Source organism: Ornithorhynchus anatinus, chromosome 4 (assembly GCF_004115215.2).
Source record: "Ornithorhynchus anatinus isolate Pmale09 chromosome 4, mOrnAna1.pri.v4, whole genome shotgun sequence".
NCBI lineage: Eukaryota > Metazoa > Chordata > Mammalia > Monotremata > Ornithorhynchidae > Ornithorhynchus > Ornithorhynchus anatinus.
In genome coordinates, this window is record NC_041731.1 from 32,371,719 (window position 1) to 32,386,815 (window position 15,097).

General features: G+C 52.7%; 1 protein-coding gene across 12 annotated transcripts in view; it reads right to left on the reverse strand.

Annotated features, from left to right (window-relative positions):
• DNM1 (dynamin 1) overlaps positions 1-12,676 on the reverse strand; it is a 52,561-nt gene extending 39,885 nt beyond the window's left edge. For 9 of the 12 annotated variants that reach the window (XR_003759041.2, XR_003759042.2, XM_029064175.2 and 6 more), the window contains exon 1: positions 12,160-12,675. Coding sequence is in view for 10 of the 12 variants with exons in the window: in XM_029064175.2 (XP_028920008.1) it covers positions 12,160-12,320 (161 nt within the window). In the remaining 2 variants the exon portion in view is untranslated. Of the gene's footprint in view, positions 1-12,159 lie in introns of all 12 variants that reach the window. The other 3 variants (XM_029064171.2, XM_029064169.2, XM_039911759.1) reach the window with 1 other exon arrangement.
• Positions 12,677-15,097: the final 2,421 nt, after the last annotated feature.

Genomic DNA, 15,097 nt, shown 5'->3' on the forward strand with positions numbered 1-15,097 from the left:
TCCTTCAGACTCCCGGGCCCATGCTTTATCCATTGGGTCACACTGCATTTGTCTGTCATGTGATCTTGGGCAAGTCACTTCACTTTTCTGTGCCTCAGTTATCTCATCTGTAAAATGGGGATTATGACTGTGAATCACACGTAGGACAGGGACTTTGCTCATCCTAATTAGCTTACATTTACTCCAGGACTTAGTTCAGTGCCTGGCACATAGAAAGCACTTAACAAATACCATGATTAAAAAAAAAAAGTGAGGGGGATGGGAGGATCCAGGGGAGAACAGCTTCAATCCCCCACACAGCTCTTGGGTGGGCAACCAGGAGCCCTGAGTGGATGGCAGGTGAGCCCAGGCCCCCTTGGTCCTAGCCTACCTTCCCCCCTGCCTGGCCCTGGGTTATTAAAAGGGCAATCCGCTTATGACAAAGATTATGGCAGGAGAGGAGTCAGTGGCAGTCACCAGGACCCGCTCTAGGACCAGAAGGGCTCGCTGGTGAACAATTTCCTCTCCTCTCAGCACTCCTGAGATGAAACCACAGGCCGTGCTCTGGATGGCCTACGAGGCCCTCAGGGTCTGGTTAAGGCTGGCCTGCCTTCTCCAAACCAGCCCCAGCCAGTCCCAGGACCTGAATGAATCCAAAGGTCATGGTGTGGGACCACCATGCCATCCTCAGAAAGAGTTCTCTCAGGATGGGGCCAGAAAACCTCATCCCCAACAAACTTGGGGTTGAGGAGATTGCAAAACCCAGGCACCCTAAATCCCAGCTAGGGACTCATCACCCCAGCTCAGCCAAGGAGTGAAGCTTGGGCAGGGTCCTATAATCAGCACAATCTCTCCCCCCACCCCCAATCCCCATATTGTTGCCACCCACGCCAGGAGGAAGGACGGAGGCAGAAATCTGCAGCTTCCTCTTTGCAAAATTTCCTCCCTCCTCCCACTTGCTTTTTCCCCTTCCTGGGAGAATCTCTCTCTGAGTCTCTCACTCTCTGTCTGTGCCTGTCTCTTACCCAACCACTAGACTGTAAGCTTGTTGTGGGCAGGAAATATGTCTATTGTTCTATTGTACTTTCCCAAGCACTTAATGCATAATTAGCACATAGTAAGCGCTCAGTAAATACAATTAACTGATTGACCAGCCGAACTCCTGACCCTTTTTCTCCTCTCCCTCCTCTCCTGCTTCACCTTCTTTTCCTGCTTCCTCTACCTCCCCCTGCCATCCTTTTCAACATCATATGCTGGTCCTTGCCCCAAAGGTAGGAGAGTCCAGTGGGAGGGGTGGGGGTGCAGTTCATCCCTTCCCTGCTTTCCATGGCATGCCAAACAAGATGTGGGTACAACTGAACAGAGGGTTCCCTGTCAGCCATCTAACTACCATTGCCAGGAATGGAGAGAAGCGGGTGTGGATGGTGAGCTGCCAGTCCTCCCTGGTGAGTTATACTGTACTCTCCCAAGCTCTCTGCACACAGTGCTGTGCCCACAGTAAGCACTCAATAAATATGACTGACTGAATGTATGAGTTGAGCAAGGGAGTGATTTCCTGCAGGAGTGATAGGGAATCCCCAGCTCTGGGAATCTCAAAGCATTTACATCTGCTTTCACTTATCCTTCCTAGAGAGGGCAGGGAAAAACAGAGGCCACGCAAGTCAGCATCCCAAAATGAAAATTCACACAGTAGTGAGTGAGAGCTTGATTAGGCCTGGGAAAAAGCTGCATATCAGGGCAGTTGACACAGGGACAAGTTTCCAAGGGAAGTGATGAGATCTTAAAGACAAACACAAACCACAACAATCTGTCCCGAATGACTTAAGTGTTCACCTGCCCAGATACAGGGAACTGGGCCGGTCGGACTTGTCAGGTCCCTTCCAGCTGTAGCATTTTATACTTCCCAGGTCCTCTGGTCTCAGCTCTGGACCATAAAGAAGGCAGAGATGGCATAGGAGGAGGAGGGAGAGAGAGGAGGAGTAATATTGGACATGTAGGTGTACACTGTGTTGTTGTTTTTTATGATATTTAAGTGTTCGCTATGTGTCTGTGTTCTAAGCACTGGGCAAGATTAAAGCTAATTTTGTTGGACACAGTCTGCCTGCATGGGGCTCACAATCTAAGTAGGAGGGCGAAGAGGAGAACTGAAGCGCAGAGAAGTAAAGTGACTTACCCAAGGTCACAAGGCAAGCATTTGGCAGATCCTGGATTAGAACCCAGGTCCACCCATTCCCAGACCCATGCTCTTTCCACTAGGCTATGCCTCTTCCACGCTCGGTTGTCAATCCAACAGCTGCCAATCCGCTTTCGGATTTCAAAAACGGTCTGACCCGTGATGGAGCTATCGATTTCTCATTTCCCTGGTTGGGAAGACCAGAGTGAGGGGACCAGGGACAGGCACTAGGGAGAAGAGAGAGACGGGGACCACATCTGTTCTCACTTCCGTAGTCCCTTCCAGTGCTTAGCACCCAGTAAGTCACTTAAAACATAGTATTACAACTACTTGACTGTAATTGGGTGGCGCGCATTACAAAATCGGACTCTATCCCTTTGCTGGGAGACATGACAGAGGGGTCGGGGCTAGGGCCAAAATTTTAGGGGAGGGGAAGCTGTGGAAATTAAATTTTCTGGGGAAGTTTCACTGGAAATGAGAGCTGAGGTTAGATCGGGTCTCAAAAAGGCCAGATCTGTGGTGCTCCAGCACTGCCCTCTAGGGGCAGGGGGTGGCATCTCCCCTGACAATGGGCAGGAGGGGTGGGTGGGTGGGTGGATGGATGGGTGGGTGGGGTGGTAGGAGGTTTGGCCCTCATTTCTGCTGAGGCTCCTCTTCCTCCCCCTGGGTCGGCTGCGCCAGGCTCCTATGACTCACAGCGTTCAGTAGAAGCTTCCATGTCACACCCTGCCCCCCTACCCCCCAACCTCCAGGGGAGAGGAAACACGGGGCTTTCAGGGGGACCTGGACTCCCTCCACTTAGAACAGAGAATCTTCCAGGAGCCCCTGGGCAGCGGGATCTTGGGGGGGGGGGCGGGGGGAGGGAGAAAAGGGGGCCGCAACCCGGACGCTTCTCTCCAGTCCACTTCTCTGGAGTCCTTGGGTCTCCTTCTGTGAAAGAGAAAACCTCTCCTGAGTCAGGCCTGGCACATTCCTTGGAGCAGGGAGGAGACGGGGAGGTTAAAGAAGGCAAAGAGTCCAAGGATTGGGAAACTGCATGAGCTAGAGGGAAGACCCCAGGTCTGGGGATCGGAAGAGCTGGATTTTAATACCAGCTCTGACACTTACCTGTTGTGTGACCTTAGGGAAGTAACAACTTCTCTGTGCCTCAGTTTTTTCAACTGCAAAATGGAGATTCGACACCTGTTCTCCCTCCTACTTAGACTGTGAGCCCCATGTAAGACAGGGACTGTGTCCAACCTGATTAACTTGTACCTACCCCAGTACTGAGAACCGTGCTTGACCCAGAATAAGCCCTTAAATGCGATAATAATATTTAAAAAATTTTTTATGGTATTTGTTAAGCACTTATTATGTGTCAAGCATTTTACTAAGGGCTGCTGTAGCCATAAGATAATCAGAATGGCCCATATGGGGCTCGCAGTCTTAATGCCCACTTTACAGTTGAGGCAACTGAGGCACAGAGACTTTAGTTGACTTGCTTAAGGTCACAGAGAAGACAAGTAGCGGAGCTGGGATTAGAAGTCGGGTCCTCTGACTCCCAGGCCCATGATCTTTCCATTAGGCCATGCTGCTTCTGTTGACAGCCTATGCTGTCATCACTGAGGGATGGAAAAAAAAAAGTGGCACTCAACCTCTGGCTATCTCTTTTCTCCCTCAACCTCTCGCTGCCTTTTCTCTCCCTCTAGGAAGAGTGGGGCAACATCCCAGGGCCTGACACCCTGACACCCTAATAGCTAATAGGGAGGGCCAACCCTCGGTGGCTGAAACACAGCCTGGAAAAAGGGTTTCCAGCCGTAAACAGAACGTCTCTCAAAGCCACTTTAATGCTTGCCCTCAGCCTGATTCCTTCCAGACTTTAGTCTTGTGAGCCTGGGCTAATTGACACGGTTATTGGGGCTGTTAGTAACATTAGCTTTCAGGAGAGCCCTGATGCCTTCATCCTGAAGGGGATTGGATTTAGAGAAAATTTAAAAAAGAGGTGATCCTCCCCCATCCCCCCCCCACCCCAAGCCGTGATTTGGTGGGGAAAATCCCACCAGTTGACTTGCTGGCTACTTCACGTGTTAGCTTGTACGTGCCAGGTCTTTGTATTGAAGACATATAATCGAAGCTGTGTGGCATAATGGATAGAGAAGGGCCTGGGAGTCAGAAGGACCTGGGTTCTAATTCCAACTCTGCCACTTGTCTGCTGTGTGACCTTGGGCAAGTTACTTCACTTCTTTGTGACTCGGTTCCCTCATCTGCAAAATGGGGATTAGGACTATGAGCCCCATGTGGGACAAGTACTGTGTCCAACCTGATTATCTTGTAACTATCCCAGTGCTTAAAACAGTGCTTGGCACATAGTCCTTAATAATACCATAATTATTATTATTATTATTCTCTGTGCTTCAGTTACCTTATCTGCCAAATGGGGGTTAAGACTGTGAGCCCCATATGGGACATGGACTATGTCCAACCTGATTAGCTTGTATTTACCCCAGTGCTTAGTAAAGTGCCCGGCACATAGTAAGTACTTAACAAATGCAATTTAAAAAAATTAGTACTACTGGTGAGGAAGAGCCAGTGAACCATGGCAAAAGCCTTGCCAGGTGCTGCTAGGGCTGGGGCTTAGGGCAGGTGATGTTTTTGAATTTACCCCCCTCCAATCCCGCTTGCCCTACCTCCAAAGCCTTATTAAAGTCACATCACCTCCAAGAGGCCTTCCCTGAGCCCTAATTTTCTCTTCTCCCACTCTCTTCTGCATTGCTCCTGCCCTTGGATTTGCATCCTTTATTCACCCCTGCAGCCCCATTGCACTTACTTACATGTCCGCAATATATTTATATTAACGTCTGTCGCCCCAGGTAGACTATAAACTCCTCGGGGCAGGGTACCTGTCTACCAACTCTATTGTACTGTACTCTCCCAAGTGCTCAGCACTGGGCTCTGCACACAGTAAGCTCTCAGTACCACTGATGGATGGATTGATGAGAATCCCACCTTAATCAGAGGCCAGTCAGGTGCCCCCAATCTGGGCCAGCCACCCCAGAGGATGGGATATCGGGTGGAAGGGCAAGTCCTGGCTTTGAAACCATTTTTCATGGTAGCTCAACTGAGAAGGCATCATCTATTTGTTTGCTTTCTGTGATTTGTTGGGAGATTAATTTTCCTAACAGTCATATTTATTAAGCATTACTATGTGCAGAGCACAGTACAACAGAATTAGCAGATTCGTTCCCTGCCTACAACGAGCTTATAGTCTAGAGGGGGAGACAGGTGGATAAATAATTTATAATATACAACTTAAATATATGTACATATCTTTGTACATGTACATCTTTCTAGACTGTAAGCTCATCTCAGGACTGTAAGCTCACTGTGGGCAAGGAATATGTCTGTTTATTGTTATATTGTACTCTCTCAAGTGCTTAGTACAGTGCTTTGCACACAGTAAGCGCTCAATAAATACAAGTGAACGGATGAATAAATCTCACACTCCTAAGAATGTGAGCTTGGGGAAAAGGACAGGGAAGTGGGTTTCTAGAAGTTCTCTGGATTTAGGGTGTTGGGGAGCGAGAGGTAGAGGGGCCTGGTCCTTTGTAGAATGGGAGGGTCTGGGCCAAAGTAAATATGGGTGGGCTAATGAAGATCACGTGGGCCTGAAGAATTGGGGCCCTATCTGTAAGGCAGGTTTCCTGGATGACAGATGGGACCAGTATGGATTCTATATATCCCTAGCCGATATGCTTTAAAAAAAAAAAAGGGGGGGCCCAAGGAGCTGTCTCCCTAAGCCCACCCTGGGGTGCAGGGTGAGGGGTGCAGGGCTGTGGCAGAAGCAGGGAGGAGCAGAAGCTGTACTTCCCGGGATGGCTGCTACAACCCCTGTGGTCCACCGCGAGCTTCCAGCCGCAGCAATGACAGCTTTACACCCTCACCTGCTTCTGCCACTGCAGCTCCTCTCCTTGGCACAGATGCCAACTTGAAGGATGGAAGCATCTGCCCCGGGCAGGCCCCTAGAGCCTCCTTGCCAACTCCAGACAAGAGATTAGGCAATTTGCTAGCTGTGAATAAGAATAATTCATCGTGATCACTAATGGTAAAATCTGCCTCTGAATTTCCTTTCTCTGGGGAGGTTACTTACATCTTTCATCTCCATTCCAGCCCCAAGAGACTGATGATTCTCCCTGGTTGAGGTGGGGGAGAAGACCGACCCAGAGAGGGTCAGCAGCTCGCCACAGGTCCCACAGCACAGCAGCAACCAAAGCACTGACTAGAACCCTGCGTCTGATCACCCCTCTCCTTCCCTTATCCTTCCGGATCAGAGATGGCAGCTTTTCACCTTTGTAAAACTGTCAACCTCCCAGGACTCGTGAGAGGGGGAAAGAGGAAGTCTTTAACAGATTGGGGCTCTACAGCAGGGAGTGACATTGAAGGAGGGAAGAAGCGGAGGAGGGGAAGGGGATCAGACCTGCTCTATCCACTAAACCAACCTACTTCCTTTCCCAGCCAGGCTTCCTGCCTGTTTGGATTCCGTGGTTTCATGCCCTGCAGTGACCCACATTGTTCCCTCTTACTCTGCTTTTCTTCTCTCCTCTTCCTCTCTCCCTTTCTCCTCTTCCCTCCTGCTGGATAGAGCACAAGCCTGGGACTCAAAAGGTCAAGGCTTCTAGTCCGGGCTCTGCCACTTGTCTACCACGTGAACCAGGGTGGGTCACTTCACTTCTCTGGGCCTCTCAGTTACCACATCTGTAAAATGAGGATTAAGAGTGTGAGCTCGTGTAAGACAAGGACTGTGTCCGACCTGATGTTTTTGGATCTACCCTAGGGCTTAGCATAGTGCCTAACACATAGTAAGCCCTTAGCAAATACCAAAATTATTATTATTATTATTATTGAGGTGAAGGAATAGATCTGACTGGCCTTCCCTCAAGCTTCCCTGGTCTAGGCTTGGTTCCACTGCTATCCCTAAGACCCCAGCTAAGCCAGAGTAACCTGACCGACCTTCTTTCTGGTTGGGCTGTTTCTTCGGGGCAGCTCCATTTCCTGTCCATGGCACCCAATGCCCCAGTTTGGTTTTCATTCCACCCTTCCTGGAGCAGCAGCAAAAGGCTGTTCCATATGAAGGAGTTTCCATGATTGCAAGCTCCTTTTGGGTAGGGAACATGTCTACCGACTCCTTTACACTGTACTCTCCTAAGCACTTCTTACAGTTTTCTGCACAAGGTAAATGCTCAATAAATATCACTGATTGACTGAGCGATTGTTTGCCCAGGGTGCCTAGGCTGAGCATGTCCAGGTCCGGTGGGAGTCGAGCATCTGTAATAATTGTGAAATTTATTAAACGCTTGAAGCGCTGGGGTAGATATAAGAATCAGATCTAGACTGTAAGCTTTTGTGGGCAGAGAATGTGTCTATTGTTATACTGTGCTTTTCCTAGCGCTTCCTGGAGGTGGAGATGGTTCCTGTTACACAGGTGGGGAAGCTGATGCTCAAAAGGGCTCTCGGCATCCACAGCGAGGCAGCTCCATAACCAAAGACAACTCACTCCAATTCCCTAACATAATTTATGTTAACGTCTGTCATCATCAATGGTACTTGAGCGCTTACTATGTACAGAGCCCTGCACTAAGTGCTTGGGAGAGCACAACGCAAAAGAGTTGGCAGACACGTTCCCTGCCCACAGTGAGCCCCCCTAGACTGTAAGTTCACTGTGGACAGAAAACATATCTGCCACCTCTGTTATACTGTACTTTCCTAAATGCTTAGTAGGGTCCTCTGCACCCAGTAAGTGCTCAGTCAATACTGTTGATTGGTTAATATCACTGATTGATTATTATTTCCCCACTGGCCCTGGGAATGAATCCTGTGACCTCAAAGCAGGCCTGCAACTGGCCTCAGCCAAGATTCTGCCACCTTGCTCATTATGCCCATTCCGGACAGAATGTCAGTGCCCACACCAGTCTTCCCCTTCACGTGGGGCTAAAAGGAAAAGGGAGGGGCAGTTCTGATATCATGACACATGCCCAGCTCCTTCCCACCGACCAAATCTTCTCCACTCTCTGCCTATACCCAGGTCATCCCTCTGAAGCTTTGCCTCTGCTCAGGTAATTCATGGCAACAAACAGCGAGGCCTAGTGGATAGATCAGGCGCCTGAGAGTCAGAAAGACTTGGGTTCTAATCCTGCCTCTGTCACAGCTCTGCTGTGTGACCACTTCACTTTTCTGTGCTTCAGTGATCTCATCTGCAAAATGGGGATTAAGACTGTGACCCCCATGTGGGAAATGAACTGTGACCAGATTGATTAACTTTTATGTACCCCAAATCTTAGAACAGTGCCTGGCACATAGCAAGAGCTTAAATACCATAAAAGAGAGACTCCAGCTTGAGGAGGGGCTAGTGAAGCAGGGTGTTGGGAGAACGGGGGAGGAAGACAGATGGACCGGGGGGGGGGGGACCATGCCAAGTTGGAAGCCTGGATTTTTCTCCCTGCTCCTCCAGTGACTGGCTGCAGGATGAACTGTGACTCGGTTTCCTTGCCTGTCCCAGGGAGAAGATTGGATCTGCCAGAGCAGGTAGAATAAGAGGAGTTCCCAGGTCATAGTTTATGTGCCACTGCTTTCTACACCCAGCCCATTCCAGATTCTCCCAGCTTTCCGGGAATCCCCAATCCTGCTTGGGCTCATCGTCTCTGGCCCCATCTTTGGTGACATTTTCCACTTCCTCCCAGATGTGAGAAACCGGTTCCCTCAAGGGTTTGGTTCATTCAGCACCGTGGGTCTACCTGGAGGATTCTGGGAGTTGCTGTGGAGAAGCCCCCAGGGAAGGCCAAGGGGCCACTAAGATTCATGCACAACTCCACCAGCCCTCTGCAGCTGACTAGGAGCTGGGGTGACCCAGGTAGGGTCCGAAGCGGAGAGGGGAGAGGTAAGGGAAGAGTCCGGAGCAGACTGTGGGCCACTGCCCGTGCTGGGACCAAGACAGAGTTAGGAATGGGGTATCAGAATAATTAGCATCCAGCCCCGACTCTGCCTTTTTCCCCCCCGCTTTTCCCCTCCAGGCTTACTGTGTGACCTTCAATCATGTCCTGTCCCTCTCTGGGTTTTAGTTTCTCTGTATATGAATGGGTGAAGAAACCCAGGATCCAAGGTCCTATCCAAACTGCTAGAGCAGCAGACCCAGCTCCCAGCTTCTAGGAGCACACCCCCACCCCCACCCCCCCCCGCCAAAAATCGGGAGCAGAGAACCCCAGGTTGAGCCGCAGTGCCTGGCTCCCAGAATGACATCACTGCAGCCCGGCCCCCAGCCACAAGGCTGGGCCCAGCGTTTCTCCCTCTAGACAGAGGCTTTGGGGACTCTGCTTTCCCTGACACTTGCCTCCCTCACCCCCTCACCCCCTACTACCCCCATCTCCCATTACCCCGAGCCTGGGGTCTGAGAGAAAGAGAGAGAGCATCTCTCTGGCCCCATTGCGCTTGGGGAAATTTTCAGGAGAGGGTTCAGCTTGAGGGAAAGGCAGGGTGTTGTTCCTGTTCCTGAATGTGTGCCGGGGCAGTCGGAGTGGGGGAAAAGTGGGGGCTATTCCTCCATGTCAGGCAGCCATCTTTGGATCTGAGGTAAAGGGAGAGGAAGGCGGGGGCGGGGGGGAAGGGGGAAAAGAGAGGACAAATTTCCATCCAGAGCTCTGGAAAATCCTGAGGCAGAAGCAGGCCCAGGTGTTTCCAGAATAAATCAGACCATTTTTCTGGGGCATCTTAGGGAGAAGATACACCCAGCCGAGGTCCCCTCTCTGGCCAGCGACCTGGGTCCCCTTCCCTGGTCCCCCTGCCCCCTCCAGCCACCTCTGCAGGCAGCTCCTGGAGGGGAGGGGCTAGCTCAGCCGGCCCCGCCACCTTCCATGCAGCAGAGCATCTGAATGCTCCCCTACCCATGAAGGTCATCTGAAGGGAATCGTCTCGGGCTTTCCCCAGCCCCAAACGGGGGCTTCCAGAGGGCTTGTGGTGGTGCACGTGAGTGTATGTGTTGGAGAGGACTGGATCCCTCCATTTGGAGACTACCTAGAAAGCACCAAGTGGGTAGGGGAGGAAAGGGGAAGGGGCATTTGTTATCAGATCCACCTGCTTAATGGTTCGGCCTTCCTCCTCCAAGATGCACAACCAAAGCAAACGCTGCTTCCCAGCATCCTCCATTTCCTTCCCGATTCGGAGGAAGGTTGAGGGGAGAGGAAAAAGGGAGAAGGAGACAGGGGACCCAGACCCTTACCCAAGCAGTGCCTCAGGGATGCAGGTCCCATCTGCCCTCTCCCCAAATTGGACTGGACATAAAAAATGGTGGGGGGGGGGGGGAAGAGGGGGGAGAGGACTGTGGCAATGACATTGGCCCCGATGGCAACCCCGGGATACTGCTGGCTAGCTCCCAGTGCTCCCCTCCCCACTAGAGAAGCCTCCCCCCTCCCCCAGGCTGGGACCCTTTGTCTCCATCCTGACGGCCCGGCTGAGGGCAGCCAGGGCTAGGGATGGAGTCCCTGGCCAGCCCCCTTGACTGAATCCTAGGTCCCTTTGGGTCTGTTCGCCCCCTGCCCCCTAGCCGGGATAAAGCGGCCGCCGAAGAGGGATTACATCCGGCAAATCTCCTCTGCTCGGAAGGCTCAGGCCGCTGCTGGCCACCGAGCCTGCTCCTCCTCCTCCTCCTTCTCCCCCCTCCCCCCAGTTCGGTCTTAGTCATCTGGGCTGCCTGCTCTGCCGCTACCCCCACCCCGGCTCCGGCCCCCCCAAATCACCCCCATCCCCTTCCCCAGCCCCCCAGCCCTCAATTCTTTCTCCGTCTCCAGCTCCCCACACCCCCCAACCCCTAACCCTTTCCTCATATCCAGCCCCCATCTCTCAATCCTCTCCCTGTCTCCAGCTCCCCAAATCCCCCCAACCTTTTCCTTATGTCCAGCCCCCCAATCCCTCAATCCTCTCCCCGCCTCCAGCTCCCCACACCCCCCAACTCCTAACCCTTTCCTCATGTCCAGCCCTCCAATCCCTCTCCCTGTCTCCAGATCCCCAAATCCCCCCAACTCTTTCATGTCCAGCCCCCCCAATCCCTGTCTCCAGCTCCCCAAATTTCCCCAATCTTTTCCTCATCTCCAGCCCCCCAATCCCTCAATCCTCTCCCCAACTCCAGCTCCCCACACCCCCAACCCCTAACCCTTTCCTCATGTCCAGCCCCCCCCCAATCCCTCTCCGTCTCCAGCTCCCCAAATCCCCCGAACCTTTTCATCTCCAGCACCCCCCTCCCAATCCCTCAATCCCCTCTCTGCTTCCAACTCCCCTCACCCCCAACCCTTTCCTCATATCCAGCCCCCTACTCCCTCAACCCCTTTCCCTGTCTCCAGCTCCCCAAATCCCCCAACCCTTCCCTCACGTCCAGCCCCCCCAAATTCCTCAATCCTCTCCCTGTCTCCAGCTCCCCCAATCCCCCCAACACTCTCATGTCCAGCCCCGTCCCCCCCAATCCCTCAATCCTGTCCCGGTTTCCAGCCCCTCAAGGCCCCCCTCCTCTTCTCATGTCAACCCCCTCCCCCTCTCCAGCTCCCCAACCCTCTCCAGCCCCCCAACCCCCTCCCCAGCCCCCCAACTCCCTCTCCACCCCCCACCCTCTCGTTTCCAGCCCCCAGACCTCCTTAACCCCCTCGTCTCCACTCCCCACCCTCTCGTTTCCAGCCCCCCGACCTCCTTAACCCCCTCGTCTCCAACCCCCTCACGGGTCATTTGCAGCCCCCCTCAACCCCTGCAGCCCCCTCAACCTCCCCTCAACCCCTCGGGGCTCCGACGGGCGAGCCCGGGGTGCAAAGTGACCAGTGACCCGTGCCCGCCCCCCCAGCTCGAGGGGGCTGCGGGGAGGGGGCAGCGCCGTGCTCAGAGGGCACTGCCCACTGGAGGGGGCGGCCGGGCCTCACGCCTGGGCTTAGGCCGTCGACGGGACGGTCAGCCCCAAGGGATGGGGGTGGGCAGGGAGGGAAAGGGGGGGGGGTCCTTACCTCCCCACGAAATTCTCCAGCACGGAGCTCTTGCCCGCGCTCTGCCCGCCCACCACGGCGATCTGCGGCAGGTCCAGGTTGGCATTCTGGCCGATGGCGGAGAAGGCGTCCTGCAGCTTGTTGACCAGCGGGATGAGGTCCTCCATACCGCGGTTGCCCATGGTGGCGGCGGCCGCCCTCCGGGGCTCTGCCCCAGCCCGCGACCCTGTCTCACTGCGGGATGCCCAGGGCTGGGGGACCCCCGACCTGCATCAGGGGGCAGTGCCCACCCAATGCCACTGCTGGTCCTGCAGCTGCTGCTGGTGCTGCAGCTGCTGCTGGTGCTGCAGCTGCTGCTGGTCCTGCAGCGGGTGCTGGTCCTGCAGCGGGTGCTGGTCCTGCAGCGGGTGCTGGTCCTGCAGCTGCTGCAGCTTCTGCAGCTTCTCCTCCTTCTTCTTCCTCCTCTTCTTCCTCCTCCTCGGTTCTGCCGCTGCAGCAACGCTGTCCCCGGACTGCCACCTCCTCCCTCCCTTCCCCACCCTTCGGGGATTTCAAGCGTGCAGCGCCCCACCGCCGCCGCCAGAGGGCGCCCCCCGCCCGCCTGCCCGCCGCGGGGCGCATGCGCTCGAGGCATGACGGGAGTTGTAGTTCTCCAGCCAAAGGACCAGCTAATCATAATCATGTGGGCATTTGTTAAGCGCTTACTCTGCGCAGAGCCCTGTTCTAAGCGCTGGGGGAGATACAGGGTCATCAGGTTGTCTCACATGAGGCTCACAGTTAATCCCCATTTTACAGATGAGGCCACTGAGGCCCAGAGAAGTGAAGTGACTTGCCCACAGTCCGCTGACTGGGTTCGAATCCCAGCTCTGCCACTTGTCAGCTGTGTGATTGTGGGCAAGTCACTTCACTTCTCTGGGCCTCAGTTACCTCATCTGTAAAATGGGGATTAAGACTGTGAGCCCACGTGGGACAACCTGATGACTCTGTATCTACCCCAGCACTTAGAACAGTGCTCTGCACATAGTAAGCGCTTAACAAATACCCACATTATTATTATTATTAGCTGACAAGTGGCAGAGCTGGGATTTGAACTCATGACCTCTGACTCCCAAGCCCGGCCTCTTTCCACTGAGCCACTCTACTTCTCAAGGTAAGCGACCTAGTTAGGCTTCTGCCTCGAGCTCTCCTTCTGCGCCAAGCCCTGGACTGAGAGCTAAGAGAGGGTACACGGACGGATGCATTCCAGTGTTCCTTAGCCCTACGGGCTCATGGCATAAGAAGAGTCCATTCCAAGCGCTCAGGTCAGTGCTCTGCACAGAGTAAGCGCTCAGTAAATAGGATTGATTGAAGGAATGCTGTGCAAGCACTCAATAAGAAGGTTGGTATTTGTTAAGCACTTACTGTGTGCAGAGCACTGTTCTAAGCACTGGGGGAGATACAGGGGAATCAGGTTGTCCCACATGAAGCTCACAGTCTTCATCCCCCTTTTAACAATGTTGGTATTTGTTAAGCGCTTACTATGTGCAGAGCACTGTTCTAAGCGCTGGGGTAGACACAGGGGAATCAGGTCGTCCCACGTGGGGCTCACAGTCTTAATCCCCATTTTACAGATGAGGGAACTGAGGCCCAGAGAAGTGAAGTGACTTGCTCACAGTCACACAGCTGACAAGTGTCAGAGACAGAATTCGAACTCATGACCTCTGACTCACAAGCCCAGGCTCCTTCCACTAAGCCATGCTGCTTCTGGCTCAATAAATAGGACTGATTGAAGGAATGCCCTGCACAAGGTAAGCGCTCAATGAATAGAATTGATTGAAGGAATGCTCTGCACACGTTAAGTGCTCAATAAATAGGATTGAAAGAATGCTCTGCACACGGTAAGCGCTCATTAAATAGGATTGAATGAAGGAATGCTCTGCACACAGTCCTCAATAAATAGGAGTGAATGAAGGAATGCTGTGCAGATGGTAAGCACTCAATAGGATTGATCGAATGAATGCTCTGCACACGCTAAGCACTCAATAAATAAGATTGAATGAATGCTCTGCACATAGTAAGTGCTCAATAAATACAATTGAATGAATGAGTAATAATGATAATTGTGGTATTTGTAAGTACTTACTCTGTTCCAGGCACTTGACTAAGCTCTTGGGAGAGTATGATACAACAACAGACACATTTTTCTGGCAGATAACCCACCGAGCTCACGTGATAATAATAGTAATGATTATAGTTGTGGTATTTGTAAGCACTTACTCTGTTCCAGGCACTGTACTAAGCACCAGTGTGGATGACAGCAAATCGGGTTGGACACATGGGGCTCACAGTCTTAATCCCCATTTTACAGATGAGGGAACTGAGACACAGCAAAGTGGAGTGATTTGTCCAAAGCTACAAAGCAGGCAAGTGACAAAGCTGGGATTAGAACCTGTGACCTTCCGACTCTCAGGTCCGTACTCTATCCACTAAGGCACACTGCTTCCCTGGTTAATAATCATAATAATAATTATGGTATTTTTGCAGCACTTAGTATGTGCCAAGCACTGGGGTAGATACAAGTTAAGCTGGTTGGACAGAGTCCCTGTCCCACATGGGGCTCATACTCTTAGTCCCTATTTTACAGATGAGGTAACTGAGGCCCAGAGAAGTGAAGTGACTTGTCCAAGGTCACACAGCAGACAGGAGCCAGGATTAGAACCCAGGTCCTTCCGACTCCCAGGCTTGTGCTTGATCCACTGAGAGTTTGGTGGAAATGGGACAAAGTTTTTCCTCAGCCCTATGAATTTATCTTGTAAGAGACCCTGCCTTTCTTACATATCTGCTCTTGGCACCTGCCCTTCCCTAGCTTGCACTCTTGGCTCCTCCCAAGATGACTTCTTTACAATGTCCAGTGCTCGCTCTTTGCTCCCCTGACCCCCTTCTGTCTCGTGCCCTTCCCTCCACCTGTCTCCTGTTTTAA